At 58.5% G+C, this 14030-nt stretch overlaps 1 protein-coding gene across 2 annotated transcripts in view; it reads left to right on the top strand.

Annotated features, from left to right (window-relative positions):
* Nucleotides 1–528: 528 nt before the first annotated feature.
* The window catches only part of NOTCH1 (notch receptor 1), a gene marked incomplete at both ends in the record, with an annotated part of 33351 nt that continues 19849 nt past the window's right edge, over nucleotides 529–14030 (top strand). For both annotated transcript variants that reach the window (XM_079544615.1, XM_079544616.1), the window contains 3 exons: nucleotides 529–586; nucleotides 1996–2077; nucleotides 13418–13680. In XM_079544615.1, coding sequence (XP_079400741.1) covers nucleotides 529–586; nucleotides 1996–2077; nucleotides 13418–13680 — 403 coding nt within the window. The remainder of the gene's footprint in view (nucleotides 587–1995; nucleotides 2078–13417; nucleotides 13681–14030) is intronic.

Genomic DNA, 14030 nt, shown 5'->3' on the forward strand with positions numbered 1-14030 from the left:
TCCAGGGCAGTCTGGGAGGGTTCACGGCGGGGCTCCATAAGGGTGTCAGGAGCTGCCCCGGGTCTACCCAGGGACCGCAAAGCGGTGCTCGGAGCCGCAACGAGCTACGGAGGTCTGCGCAGAGCGATCCAGAACCGCACTGGAGCCGCGGCTACGACCGCACCGGAGCGTCCGGAGCCGCTTTGTGGCCGTGGTGGGGAGGGGGGGTGGGATCCCAGCGCTGCCCCCCGCGCCGTGCAGGGAGGGGCGTCCCGCTCCGTCCCATCCCGCGCCGCTCCGCGCCGTCCCGCCCCGCGCCGTCCCGCCCCCCCTCCGCCCTCCGCCCGGCCCGGCCCGGCCCGCGGGGGCTGAGCGGCCGCGGGAGGCGCCGGCGCTCGGAGTCGCTGCGCTCGGCGTTGGGGCGCGGTGTGTTCGGGGCTCCCGGCGCGCGCCGCACGGCTCCGGTTCCGCTCGGTTCCGCTCGGTTCGAGCCGGCTCGGCCGGCGACCTCCGGATCTATGCGGCTGTGAGCGGCGGGAGCAGAAAGGGATGAAACGGCTCTTGGCCACGGGGCTCCTGCTGGCCCTGCTGCCCGCCCCGACGCGAGGTGAGGGCCCGGCCCGGCTCCGGCAGGAAGTTTGCCGGCGGCGCGGTGAAGCGAGGCGAGGCGAGGCTGTGCGGTGCGGTGCGGTGCTGTGCTCCGCTGCGCTCGGAGGCGGCGGGGGATCCGCGGGAAGCGGAGCGCGGGGCCGCCGGGAGGGTCCGGAACTCGGAGTGCCGCGGGGGGGAGCGGGCTGAAAAACGGGGACGGAACTTTGGAGTTGGGCAGCGCGGAGTTCGCGTGCGGAGAACCGAGTGGAGGGGGAACGAGATCGGTGATCCGGGACCGACCGCGGGGAGCCGAGCCGTCGGGGAGCGGAGCGAGGCGCTGCGGGCGGGCGGAGCTCGGGGTCGCGATAGCGGGGCGCGGAGCCGTCGGGGGTCCCCTGTGCTCGGTACTGAGGACCGTGGGGGGTCGCGGTGCCCGGTTCTGAGGTTGTGAGGGGTCTCGGAGCTCCGTACTGAGGACTGCGGGGGTCCCCTGCGTGCTCGGCACTGGGGGCTGTGTGGATCCCGGAGCTCGGCACGGGGCTCGGCTGCACGGAGGTGCGCACAGCGGGCGCGCTCGTGCTGTTGTTCCGCGAGAGTTTTTGACCGTTTTGCAAATTTCTCTCGGTTTCCTGTTTCTTGAAAGTCAGCCGGGTGCCCCTCGGCCCCCCTCCTGAACAACCCCCCCCCCCCCCTCCGCCTCCCCGACATCGGCCCCGGGGCGGATCCGTGTGCAGAGCCGCAAAGTGCAGAGCTGCCGTCGAGGGCCGAAGGGGTGGGGGGGGGGGAGGGGTGGGCAGTGGGGCCGCCCCGACGGGCCGGGCAGAGCTGGAGCCTCTCGGGGCGCTGTTTGTAGGAGCAGAACGAGGCCCGCTCCCCGCTCCATCCACCGGCGCTGACGGGGCCGCTCCGCTGCTGCCGTCGGGGGGAGGTTCGGTTCGGGCTGCGGCTCTGCGTTCGCTCAATGTGAAACTGCTTTGGCTGCACCGAGAGCGGCAGAAGAAGGGGAAGAGTGAGCCGGGGTGGAAATCGGAAGTGAATCTGGTACTTTTCAGCGAGTTGCTGTGGTAACTGAGCAGAATCCGGCTCCGAGGGCCAGACAATGAAACCTTTACTCATAGCAAGTTGTGCCGAGCCACTCATTCCGGGACTGAGCTCGTGGCAGCCCACAGGCCAGCAGGCAGATGGTTTTTCCCAAATGGTGTTTGTCACTCAGATGTCCTAGCCGGTGCTTCTCGCCATCCGCCCTCCTGCTTTGGAAGGCACAGCCCTCCCCCAGGACCACCCCAGGTTATCTTTAGGTCTCCCCTTTCCTCATTGGGGCACTGTAGTCCTGCCCATTCCCATGGTCCCCGTGAGCCCATCCCCACAATGGGGTGCAGACCCCCGGGCTCTGAGCTGTGCCTGATGCTCTCCTTCTGTTCACAGGTGTGCGGTGCACGCAGCTGGCCGAATCCTGCCTCAACGGGGGCAAGTGTGAAACATTCCTCAATGGGACGGAAGTGTGCCAGTAAGTATGGAGGAGCAGGAGGATTTCCATCTCCCTCAGCTGAAGCATTGACGTGCCTGTTGACTTTGCTTTGAAGGCTCTGGATTTAATAGGGCGAAATGCGTTTTCATTCCTTGAGTGGCAAGAATAACCTGCTCGTGTAGGAGTCGCCGCGGGTTTGGCAGGATTGGGCTTTGTTCCTGGCTGGGTGGAAAAACATGGGCAGAGGGCCACGTTTGGCTGGTGTTAACCCATCAGAGTGCCCTGCTGATGGAGCAGGAGGGAGGGACGACGGGGGGGTGGGAGGGCTGTCTGTCTGTCTGTCTTCCAGCCCACCCCCCCCCTTTCCTGGCCCCATAGCGTTGCCCTCCAGTCCCTGGCAGCTGGTTTCCAGGGCATCTCCAATAAGTATCCAAGGATGGTTGTGTCGTGTGGGTGTCCATCCATGGGGCGGTGCCTGCAGTGCCACGCTGCCAGCCGTGCCCGCTACTGGCACGGGGTGTTCTCAGGGCTGATGGTGGGGAAGCGGATGTGTAAAGCCTTGGGTCCCTTTGAAGGACCACCCGACCCACCGCAGCGATGGCCGATTCAGTCCGGGCTCCCAGGGAACAATAACCCAGAGAAATGAATAAGAGTGCAGTTCCCTTTTTAAAACTATTCCATAAAAGAAATCTGAATGGGCAAGGCTCTGCTTTCCGGCCAGATTTCCCTTCTGCCTGTTAAACATGGGCTGAGCTGAGAGCGGGCCGGGAGACGTTCCCACCCACCCCAAGTTTCCCAATAGGAAGTTCTCAGCGAAGGAACCTGAAGGCATTTCCAACCCCGACCTGTTGAATGGCACTTCTCCTTGACAATGCCTGCTGCTTTTCTGCAGCTCTGGGTGCCGTTACTCTGCCCGCAGCGCCCAGGCAGCCCCCACCCCTCCTCCAAGCGGAGCCCCCCAAAGCCTTTGGTTGAAAATAAATCAGCAAATCAATCAGGCACATGAGCAATTTAATGGACAAAGGCTGGGTCCCTTTGTGAGCCACTAATGAATGCACGCCACTTTTTTTTTGCACAGAAGCCCTTACCAACGCTTGACGCTCTAAATCTTGTTTTCTTTCATTCAAAGAGCGACAGCTGGGATTCGGTCGAAATTCGGCAGCTATTGTTAAGGGAGGCAGATTAATGCTGTGTGACTAATCATGTATGGCTTCCCAGAATGCCCAACCCTCCGCCCCCTCCCCAACCTTACACCCCTCCTTTTCCTTGTGGTCATTCTTTCCTTTTTTTCCCTTAAGTCTCTGCAACTCCTGATTTACATTTCATGTGCAGATGGTGATGGAATCTAATTAGGTCTGATGCGTGCGAGCTCCGTTTGGGGGAGAAGCCTCCAGAGTAGCTCGGGTTGCTGGGCTTTCAGGAGATAAAGTTAACTTTGGGGAATTGTATCACTGGGAGCTGTGAACAGCCTGGCTGCAGGCACGAGGGCAGCTCTGCAGGTCCGTGTGAGCTCATTTTGCAGTAAGCTGTGGGGTTGGATGGGACGATATTAGGGACGCTGGCAGCCTGGGCAAGGTGCAGCTTTCCCAGGTGCCCGACAGCAGCCTGCAAAGTGCTTTTTTTCACTGGTTTGAGTATCTCTTCACCAGGAGCTCCATTTCCAAGCTCCTCAAACAAAGCAAAGCCAGCGGCGCAGATAGCGCTGCAGGAAGGCTGGCACTGCCCCTGGCGCCGGCGTGCAATGCCGTGTGCTGGCTGCTGGCCACCTCTCTGCTCGGCCTGGCACTTCACTGACTCCGGCCATAAAGCCCCATTGTGCCGTCCCCACAAATCCAATTAGAAAGCAGAGTGAAATGAATCGTGTCCGAGGGGACGCTGCTCGAGTGGCCGCGCGGGGCAGAGCCGGCTCTGATAACTGCACGCCCCATTATCAGCCCTGTTAGGGAAAGGAAACCACCGGTGTGCAGTGAGGAGCACTCTAAGCCTTTATTATTTCCCAGTGGTTTGGGGTGTGCGGCTCTCGGGGCCTTATCTTGCTTGTCCCGGCCAGGGTTTGGGGCTCCCACTGAACTCAGCATTGGAGGGGCTCTGTGTGAGCCCCTAAGAGCTGCCTGCCCCCCCTTGGCAGGAGCAGCGGTGCGGTTTGGGATGCTTCACCCCACACGTAGCATTGGCGCAGACCCACAGCCCCCAGAGGTCTGGCCCTGGGGATGGGCCTGGCAGCCGTGGTGCTGCTAGTGTGGTTTCGTGGTACTGCTTGGCACTGTGGCACTCCGCTCTGACTGAGATGTCTTCCCAGACCAAATGAGAAGGTTTCCAAAACGAAATCATCCAATCGTCATAGCAGTGGCTGCTAATTACACTGCTGGATCACTGTCTCTGCCTGGCATCCCCACAATGAGTGGGGCTGATTTTAGGCTGCTGTGCCACGTGACTCTCGTTCCCAGGGCCTCCCTTGCTGCAGCAGGTAGAAGCAGATGGCATGAGAGGGGGCTGCGTTTCCAGCCCTGCCCCAGCAGCATCTCTCTGATCCTTTTCCACTCGGCATTGCCCCGTTCAAGTCAGCAGAGGGTCTGGGTCAGCACTGCTGCCCAGAGGAGCAAAACTGTAGAGGAAAAGAGCAATGAAATTAATCTCTGTGCTCGCACTGAAAAAGGAGAAAAATGGGTTTGCCAGAGTGCTTCCTCTGCTGCCAGGGAGTGTGGTGAGCACGCTGGGCTGGGTGCAGTGAGAGGAGCACTCAGAGAGGACTGCAGCAGCAAGAGATGGCTTGTTCAGCTCAGAACCTTCTCTGCAGCCACGCAGGAAGGCTTGAGGAGTGATGTGAGCCCCACAGCACGCTGTGCCCTCCGAGTCACTGACTGCTCAGTCATTGTTATCTCACTGCAAAGGGCGGAAGTTTCCTTCTGCTTTGGTTTTTTGTTGTTTTTTTTTTTTTTTTTCTGTCTCTCGTGCTTTAACTCAACGTTATTTCCATGAAATAATAACAAAGAAAAAACCACCGTCTCCGTGCTGGAGAGGAAGAGGGTGGAGTGCTGAACAATCGGGCAGAGGAAGCCCTGAGAGCGGTGGAGGAGCAGTGATTCAGCCACGGGGAGAGCTCTCCATGGCGGCTGCAGCCTGAGCTCCTTCTGGGAAAGAGCAAAGTGGGAATGGGTGAGAGGGGAGATGGGGGCACAGAGCACCACCTGCTGCACTTCTGACTGAGGAACTCGCTGCTGGGGTCACCAGGACGGCGGTGTTTTGGCTCTTTTCTAGAAGGATCTGCCTGCGTCCCGCGTCTCTGTGGTTATCACTGACTCAGGACGTGTCGCCGACCCCGTAACTCACTTTGTGTTCTGGGTAGATTGCTGATTTCTGTTTGGATATATGTGGTGGGGTCTCCATGCTGGCTGCAATCCGCTGCGTTCAGTACGGCTGTTCCCTGCAGGACCCATTAGTTCCAGCCCAGCTCCCACCTCCGGGGTGGTGATGGTTTATTGTATGCAGCATGTAGCTGACACGTATCTATGACCGCACAGCCAAGCTGTTCCCCAATTAAGGGCAGTTAGCGAAGTTTAAAATAACATTGTTTGGAAATCAACTCGCTCTTTCCAGGCCTGGAGGTGTGGTGACCCTCGTTCTGCTCGTGTTTGTAGGTGTCCTGAGTGCTGTACACGAGTGGAATGTGAAATTTATAGAGCATCGGTGTATTTAACAAGGGAGTAGCCTCGGGGTGCAGTTACCACGAGCTGGTAAATGCTGGATGGAGAGTTCTCTGTGGCTAGTGTAACTTCAGACATTGAGGTTTCATACTGTGTCTTGGACTGGAAGAGGATGGGATGTGCCTTGGAAGTCCATGCAGAGGGCTTTTGCTTGAGTCGTGGCACCTCACTGGGTTTGGGGTGACCCCATCCATGTGTCTGTGCCCACAGAGGGCTGGCTGCCATTTTACCATCCTTTCCTTGAATTCCCATCCTCCAGCCAGGCTACACAACCACAAAGGTGCGAGCTTGTATGTCAGCTCCTTGGGATGCTCCTTGGGGTTGGCCTCCATGGGTGCTGGCAGCAGCAGGTCTGTGCCACCCCCAGCACGAGTGCCCTGAGCCATGGGTGCTTGTTGGGTCTTCACCAGACCAGGGCTGGACTCGTGCTTTGGTCTGGGGCAAATCTGCTGCACTTCGTATTGGCCAGAGGCACTGCCGAGCAGCGTGTGGGCTGAGCAGCAGGAATGCTCTGTTGCATCGAGGCTTCTAGGAGCAGACACAGTGTGGGTCTGATGGTGTGTGATGGTGGGAAGTCTTTGCAGCAACCCAGATTGTGGCAGCTCCCACCTGCCGCTCAAGCCCCAGGACAGTGAGCCGTGGCACCTGCTGACATCTGCTCCAGGCTTTCACCCATCACCTCTTCCCCTTCCCCCACAGCAGACTGGAGTTAATATTGGAAAAGCCGGTTAAAGTTTAGGCTGTGGTTATTGGGCCCTCGCACATTTCCAGCAAAGGGAGCAGAGTTGCATTTTAATGGGAAACTTTCACGCTCGGTCAAGTTGCAAAAATTTGCGCGCAAGTCATTTTCTCTTAACAAGTTTTCACCCTAATTCCCTTCCCCAAGATCTGAAATTAATGGTATTTATATGGGAAATGGATTTATTAAGTAGTAATGATGCCGTAACGTCACCCTTCTTGCATGGATGGGACAGGCTGCAGGTGAGCAGCCAGGTGACGGTGGGCTGGTGCGCTGCGTGGGGCAGCCCCTGCCCTTGGGTTTGGTAGAGCCAGCAGGGCCACCAGGCCACGTGTGGGCCACCAGAGTCAGGCTGGGGCTGCAGGGCTGAGCCTTGCTTTTCCTCCTTGGCTCTGCACGTTCTGGGGTGCTCCGTGTGCCCTGGGGTGCTCCGTGTGTCCTGTGGTGCTCCGTGTGCCATAGGGTGCTCCGTGTGTCCTGTGGTGCTCCGTGTGCCATAGGGTGCTCCGTACCCACCTGCAGCCATTCCCAAAGGAGCAATGGAATGGTTTTGCACTGCAGCTCTTCCAGTTGCTCTGTCCCGTGTCCCTTTGCCGATGAGTTGTCCCAGTGGGGACCCCAAGGACCGTATGGTATCTCTGCTCAGGGGCTGCGTCTTTCTGAAGGTGCGGTGATTTATTTTAAGGTGGCAATTACCCACATGTGTGTGAATTCTCACCGCTTCAGCGCTCACCACCGTGCTGTGCATCCTTGCACAGAAGGAGCGAGGGAAAAAAAAGACTCTTCCAAAGGTTTTGGTAGCAGCTGGAGCACCGGGTCGCTGCCCTCGGGTGGGTGGAGGAATGCAGCTCCGGCTCGCGCCCATCGGTCGGCAGAGCCCCGCGTGCCGGCTGCAGGGCAGCTGGGAGAATGACCCGGTGTGGGGGGGTCCTTCCCCAGCCCCCGGCCCCTATTAAAATGTTAGACACAGGCCCGGGAGTCAAAAGGCAGGGCGGCAGACGGCCCTTTCACAGGGCCTGCTGCTCCCCTTGAAAAGGGGTTTCTATGGGACGCGGGGCAGGAATGCGGGCGCCGGGCGGAGGGCAGCGGCGGCCCCATTGTCTGCGCTGCTCCGTGGGGCTGCATGTTGACACAGGGATTTCTGCTGGGCAAGGTGTCGGGGCAGCACCGTCCCGGCCTCCATGGCTGAGCTGAGCAGCAGCGCTGGTCCTGGGGCCTTGTCATCCTGCTTGGGGTGCTTCAAGCCTACGGGGCATCGCTTCCAAGGGGGTTTGTTGCCGGTGACTGATTTACAGAGCTCCGCTTTGCTTTAGTGAGGGGGTTGGATCTGTGGCTGTCTGTCCATCCCCCTCCTCGCCTGCAGTCTGTCTGCTGCAGCGCAATGGCTTTGGCTTTCGGTGGATTTTGTGCTGTAGGGGCTCCACGAAACGCCCCTCTCCTCCTATTTATAAACATCAGAGCTAAATATAGGTTGTTTAAACTCTTGGTAGCCGCTCAGATCCTAATCTCAGGTTTTATTTTCAGGATTAGGAGAGCGAGATAGAAGGGCCGCGTGTGTTCCTGGGGGAGTTCTCCATATATGGGGATCAGGGAGCGCAGTGTTTAACCAAAACGTGGTTTGGGGTGGAAAAAAAAAGTCAGAGTTCGTTCGTCATTGCTCCAAGAGTGGGCAGCACTGGCACAGCGGCACAGGGGGCGGTGGGGTCACCGTCCCTGGGGGCGACAGAGGGATGTGGCACTGGGCACGGTGGGGTGGGCTTGGGGATCTGAGAGGGCTCTTCCAGCCTTAGTGGATGTGTGATAACTGAGCTCCTTGCTGAGGAGGAGCTGGATGTGCCCACCAAGAGTGACCGTGATGAGCAGAGCAGAGCCTTGCTAGGGCAGCCCAGCCCCACAAACAATGGGGCTGTGTGGATTTACACCAGCAGAGGATATAAAAAGCATCATCTGGGAGGAAAAAAAAACTCGAGCGCCCATTGTTGAGGGTGGGAATGGAGTGAGTTCTGTCTTGGTCTCTTCCTTAGCCATCTTTCATGTTCATTGTGAATGAAGCTCCATAGAAAAGCAGCTCCTTCCCAGGTAGCAGCTTACCACCGTGGTGAAAAGCCCAGCCCCTCTGCTTCCTAATGGGATTATATTGTTTTTCATTACAATGGGAACTTCCATTCCCAAACTGTCCTAACTGATGTCTGCTGAAGGAGCAGAGCCATGTTTTTGCTCTCTGCTCAGCGTTGGTCAGAGGACCGATGGCTGCAGCACCGCTCAGTCCGTGAGCACGTCCAGCTTTGGGAATTCCGTGTGTTTCTTCCAGATGAAAGTCTGGGTCTTAAAATCTCGATTAGATGACTTGGGCTAGGTCAAAACCGAAATTGAACCAAAGAAACACATCAAAGCGTTGGGATTGCAGCGTGCTTTTTTTTTTTTTTTTTTTTTTAATTAAACGAGACGGTAGATCTGCTCTCGCTTTATTAACCTGATGTCACTCGAAGTAACCTGTTGCTTTGCCAACCACCCTCCCTATGTGAAACTGTTTTTTTTCCCAGGCCGGTGTCCCGGCGTGCTTAATAACGTGAGGCCAGGATGGGACTTTGCACAGAAACCACCGGTTCCACCCGGCGCTGGTTTGGGGTGGTGAGGAGGAGCAGGCAGGGCTGGGAACGCAGCGGAGCAATGCAGTGCTGCTGGGTGCCAGGAACCGTGCTGCGTGATGCAGGGGGAATGCAGGGCTCAGGTGGGCACTGCCAGCCCCTAGGGCTAGCACCATGCAGGGACCAAATCCCTCATTGCTGAGGCATGGGGTTCCCAGTGTGGGCAATGAGCAGGGTGTGACGCTGGGAGCTGCGGTGTTGCTCGCAGGCTGTGCCAAGAGAAGCCACTGACACAACTGGAAAAGTGACTCCTGCTGGTTGTTTCTCCTTCCCTTGGCCGGCGCTTTGCAAATGCTTGAGATCTGTTTGTCCCGTTGGCCACTTGGTTCATTCCGTGCTGTCTGGATGGTGAAGGCGTCGCTCAGATGTGCCAAAAGTGGGACCCTCCGTGGGCACCCAGCGCGCCGTGCGGGCAGTGGCTGTGCTTTGTGACACAGGGCCATCTCTGCTTGCTGCAGCCCCGCTGGCTCTGCTGGTCCTTCACTGGAGGTGTTCCCATCCTGGTGGCGGATGCTCAGCCCTAGCAGGGAATCACCCAGCCCCGTTAACTCAATCTCCCCAAGATGGGCCTGAAGTAAAGGCCTGAGCCTTCCCTGCTCGGCTTTCCCATGGTGCTGTTGCCTTAGGGGAAACAAGCTGGCCACTTGTGCTCCCAGCAGATGAGGAGGGGGTTGTGCAGGAGCACCTTGGGCTCCTGTCCCCTCCCGTCGTGTGGTGCTGGGGACAGGGATGGGGACAGTCCCCGTGAGCCCAGCACCTTTAAACGCCCCCCAGTCCCATGGGGATGGGTTCCTGCAGGGCTGTCGTGTCCCAGATCAGAACAAAGCAGTGCGTGAGCCCTGCCGGGCTGCCTGGCTGTCAGCTGTGCTGCTGGTGGCAGATGGCAGCTTAGTGCCGATAGGAAAGCAGCAAAGCTCCTGAATCGAGCAGGGGTGAAAGGTCACAGGAACATCTGCCTCGGGATGGGATGCTTTCAGTGCCTGCATTGCTGTGCAGGGACACAACCTGTTGCTGACACGCTGAAGAAATCCACACTGGGGGATGAGCAGAGGGGTGATGGGGCTGGGCGCTGCCCTGCAGCTCTGCTCGTGGGTTGCTGGGATGTGAAGCCCACCCAGCTCGCCCCTGTTCCCACCTCTCATTCATGCTTTTAGTTAGGTGCTCTGCAGGGCTTTCTCAGAGCCCCGCTGCAGCATGGTGCTGCTGTTGGGGACATGCTGAGGATGTGCAGCAGACACAACAAAGGCACGTGCCCGCGCCCAGCAGAGCTGTGCTTGGCCCAAGCTCGGTGCTGGGAGTTTGGGAATTTGGAGCCGCCGTTCCCATTCCCAGGCTGTCCCCTGGGAGCTGCTGTCTGACCTCGGCTGGGTCTTTCTGCGTCGTTTTTTGCTTGCAAATTGCACACCGGGGACATCTGGGTCTGTGCGGTGCTGTTGTTGTGCCGGGATACAGCAGTGAGCTCAGGGATGGTGAAGCAGCTCAGAGCTGGGGGGTGTGGGGTGTTCCTTTTTGCAACAGCTGAAGGGGAGAAGTGTTTCTCAGCTGCTGCTCGGGGCGGAGAGGCGCTGGTATTTGTAGCCTGGGCACTTTGAAGCCACTTTCTAGTGGCCCTTCGGAGGTGTTTTGATGCTGAAGCACCCGCCCTGTCCTTTGCTGGCACTCATGTCTGTAATTAAAGCGTAGCTTTAATGTCTCTTATGCTAATGCCCAGAGGCAGGTTGGGTTCAGTCTGGGCAGTTATTGCTTGGGAATCGCTAAAGGAAAATCCACAGGGTGACATTCCCTGGGCTGCTTGCATCCCTTGGTGCTGTGCAGACCCTGTGTTGGGCACAGCAAGGATGGTGCTGGTTTGAATGGTGCTTGCACTGTATTGCTTATTTCTGAATTGCTGCTCAACCAGCGCTTCCAGCGGCTGGCAATGGAGGAGAAATCCAACAGGCAAGCACCATGCAGTGCTCGTGCTCATGCCCATCATCAGCCAGCCCAGACCCAGTGCACAAGGCAGCCCTGTGCCCAGCCCTCTCTGCCCCTTTGCACTCTCCCCAGCACCTTGTCCCAATTGTGCTGTAACTCAGCTTATAAACAGGCAGAAAGCCATAAAAAAAAACAGGGCTGTGATCTTTGAGGTCCCTTCCAACCCAGCTGTTCTGTGACTTCAGAGGTTCCTGGCAGCAGCTGGGTGTGCTGGTGGGGCCCTGGGGGCCATTCTGATGCATTTGGTGTGGTGGGAGCTGTGCTGGTCACTGATGCAGCCCCAAGCCCTGGCTCTGCAGAAAGCCTAGCAGCACCCTTTGTTTCCCCTGCCGTCCCAGGTGAGCTCCTCCAATTGAATCGCGGAACCACTGAGGTTAGAAAAGATGCTAAGATCACCAAGTCCCCCCACCAAATGCGCACTGACCGTGTCCCTAAACCTGCTAACGAACCTCCCCGCTCATCACCATGCCCAGCTCGGGGGGGGGGGGGGAGGACGTGCCCTGCTCTTGGCCGTGAGCTCCGAACACCAAAATTGGAAGCGATCCGAGCGCTAATTGGGAGGGAGGGCTCTCCCTGTGCCCCATCTTGGTGGAGGCACGGCGGCACCGCATCACCGATTCCCGCGCTGTCCCCGCAGCTCTTTGTCCAACACCGTTTTTCCCCCCTCTTTTATCCCCCCCCCTTCCTCCCCTTTTCTCCCATCTCAGGACCCCGTGACGCCGCCCCATCCGCCGCCAGCGGAGCCCGGAGGATTGTTTTAAGAAAAAAAGCGTGTGTGGTGTGGAGAGGCGGGGGCTTAACAGATGACTGCACACACTCAGCGCTCCGCCAGCGGCGTGCCTTCGCCCAGCCCCGCACAATGGTCCCTCTCAGGCAGCCGCGGCCCCGATCCTCGCTGTCCCCATGCAGCCACCCAGAAGCGCCGGCGCCCCGTGCTCGGAGCCGGGCATCGGGTACAGGCAGCTGCTCTGCCTCATTAGGATGCACACCTGCTCCCCGCCGCCCTTTGTGTGCTGAGCAGATGCCCTGATTTATTATTATACACATTTTCTTTTTCATTTGGCCTGGATAATGCCGTCTCATTAACTCAAAATGTCTCAGAATCCTGACAAATTCTCACACAATCCCCGACAATGAAATCAGAATTGGGTTAAAAGAAAAAAAAAAAAAAAAAAACCTAAAAAAAAAAAAGAAGGAGAAAAGTAGGGGAAGAGGAGAGGGGGAGCAGGGCAGGGATGTGCTCCTGCAACAGTGCAGTAGTTATGGCCAGGGGAGCCCCATATCCAGGATTTGGGGTTGTGAGTGTGGGGGCCCCATGTCCTGCAGCTGGGGTTGTGGTGGCCATGGGAGCCCCGTGTCCCAGTTTTGGGGTTGTGGTGTCCATAGGAGCTCTGTGTTCAAGCTTTGGGGCTGTGGTGGCTGTGGGAGCCCGTGTCCCAGCTTTGGGGTTGTGCTGCCAATGGCAGCCCCGTGTCCTGCCTTTGAGGTGTTTGGGCTGTAGTTTGCAGACAAGCATTCTTTCCAGGCTGTGGCTTTCTCCATGCTTCCTACTCAGGGCATAGCACGCTGGCACTGCAGGACAGGGCTGCAGCATTGCCTTGCTCCTCCTGTGTCTTCTCTACCACAGTGCCCATGGCAGCATGGTCAGTGCAGAACAGGATGTCCACGCCATTTGCCCCCTTACAGCACATCCCCATCCCTGTGGCTGTGGGTGGCAGATGGCTGAGCCCATGGCCATCGTGTGGGGACTTTTCTCAGGGCCCCCATGCAGAGATACCAGGCTTGGAGAGGGTTTATCATGGAGGAGGACCTCAGCTGCTTTGAGCTGTGCCCCACCTGTTAGCAGCCAACGCTGGGCCTGTACTTCTTCCCATGTGGCTGAGGTCTGTTGATACAAAGGGTGAAGAGCAGGGCTGTGGGCAGACAGCAGGGGCTCAGCCCAGGGTTGCTGCAGGGCTCCCTGTACCAGGTCTGGGGGTGTGAGGGGCCGGTGCTCCCAGTTCTGTGGGGTGAGCCACGCGTCCCCCCCCCAGGCCTGGGTTTCCTCTTCAGTGCAAGGGGAGTGCAAGAAGTGCTTTGGAATGAAAAGCAGGATACCGGGCTTGGAGACTGTGGTTTTGCAAGTCTGTGCAGGCTCCTTGATGGGGGAAGCCTTTGTTGCAGGCGCCTCTTTCATCTTCCTCTCCTCTCAAGGTGCAGCTCAGCCCAGAGCCACTGCCAACACAGCAGGGCCGGGTGTGCACGTGGTGCCGGTACCTGAGCAGGCACCCCGATCCCTACAATGGGTCACACCGATGGCATTTCTCACCCCCAGGTGCAGCAGTGCCCACGTGGGCGAACGATGCCAGCTGCCCAACCCCTGCCTCAGCTCCCCCTGCAAGAACGCCGGCACCTGCATCCCCCTGGTGCGTGGCAGCACCGCCGACTACAGCTGCGTCTGCCGCCTGGGCTTCACCGACGAGCTCTGCCTGACACCTCTGGACAACGCCTGTCTCAACAACCCCTGCCGCAACGGGGGCACCTGCGACCTGGTGACACTCAGCGAGTACAAGTGCCGCTGCCCGCCGGGCTGGTCAGGTGAGGGGTAGGGATGAGTGACAGTGGGACGGGATGGAATGGGACAAGAGTTGTGCCTGGAGAGGTTCAAGGTGGATTCAGTGTCCCTGGAAGTGTTGTAGAATAGGAGAGATGCGGCGCTGGGAAACATGGTTAGTGGGCATGGTGGGATGGGTTGGGCTTGGGGATCTGAGAGGGCTTTTCCGTGCTGAATGACTCTGTGGTTGGGTGGGATGAGCAGCCTTTACTGAGGGCTGCTCCTTGAACACCCCGCTGCTGGAGAAGGGCGCTGAGCTTTTCTCTGTCAGCGTTGAAAACAAATGGTGAGGGTTGGTATAGCTGAGCCTGGGAGATGCTCAGCTGGGGGGAGT

This window comes from Tetrao urogallus (genome assembly GCF_951394365.1).
Source record: "Tetrao urogallus genome assembly, chromosome: 19".
In the NCBI taxonomy this organism is placed as follows: Eukaryota; Metazoa; Chordata; class Aves; order Galliformes; family Phasianidae; genus Tetrao; species Tetrao urogallus.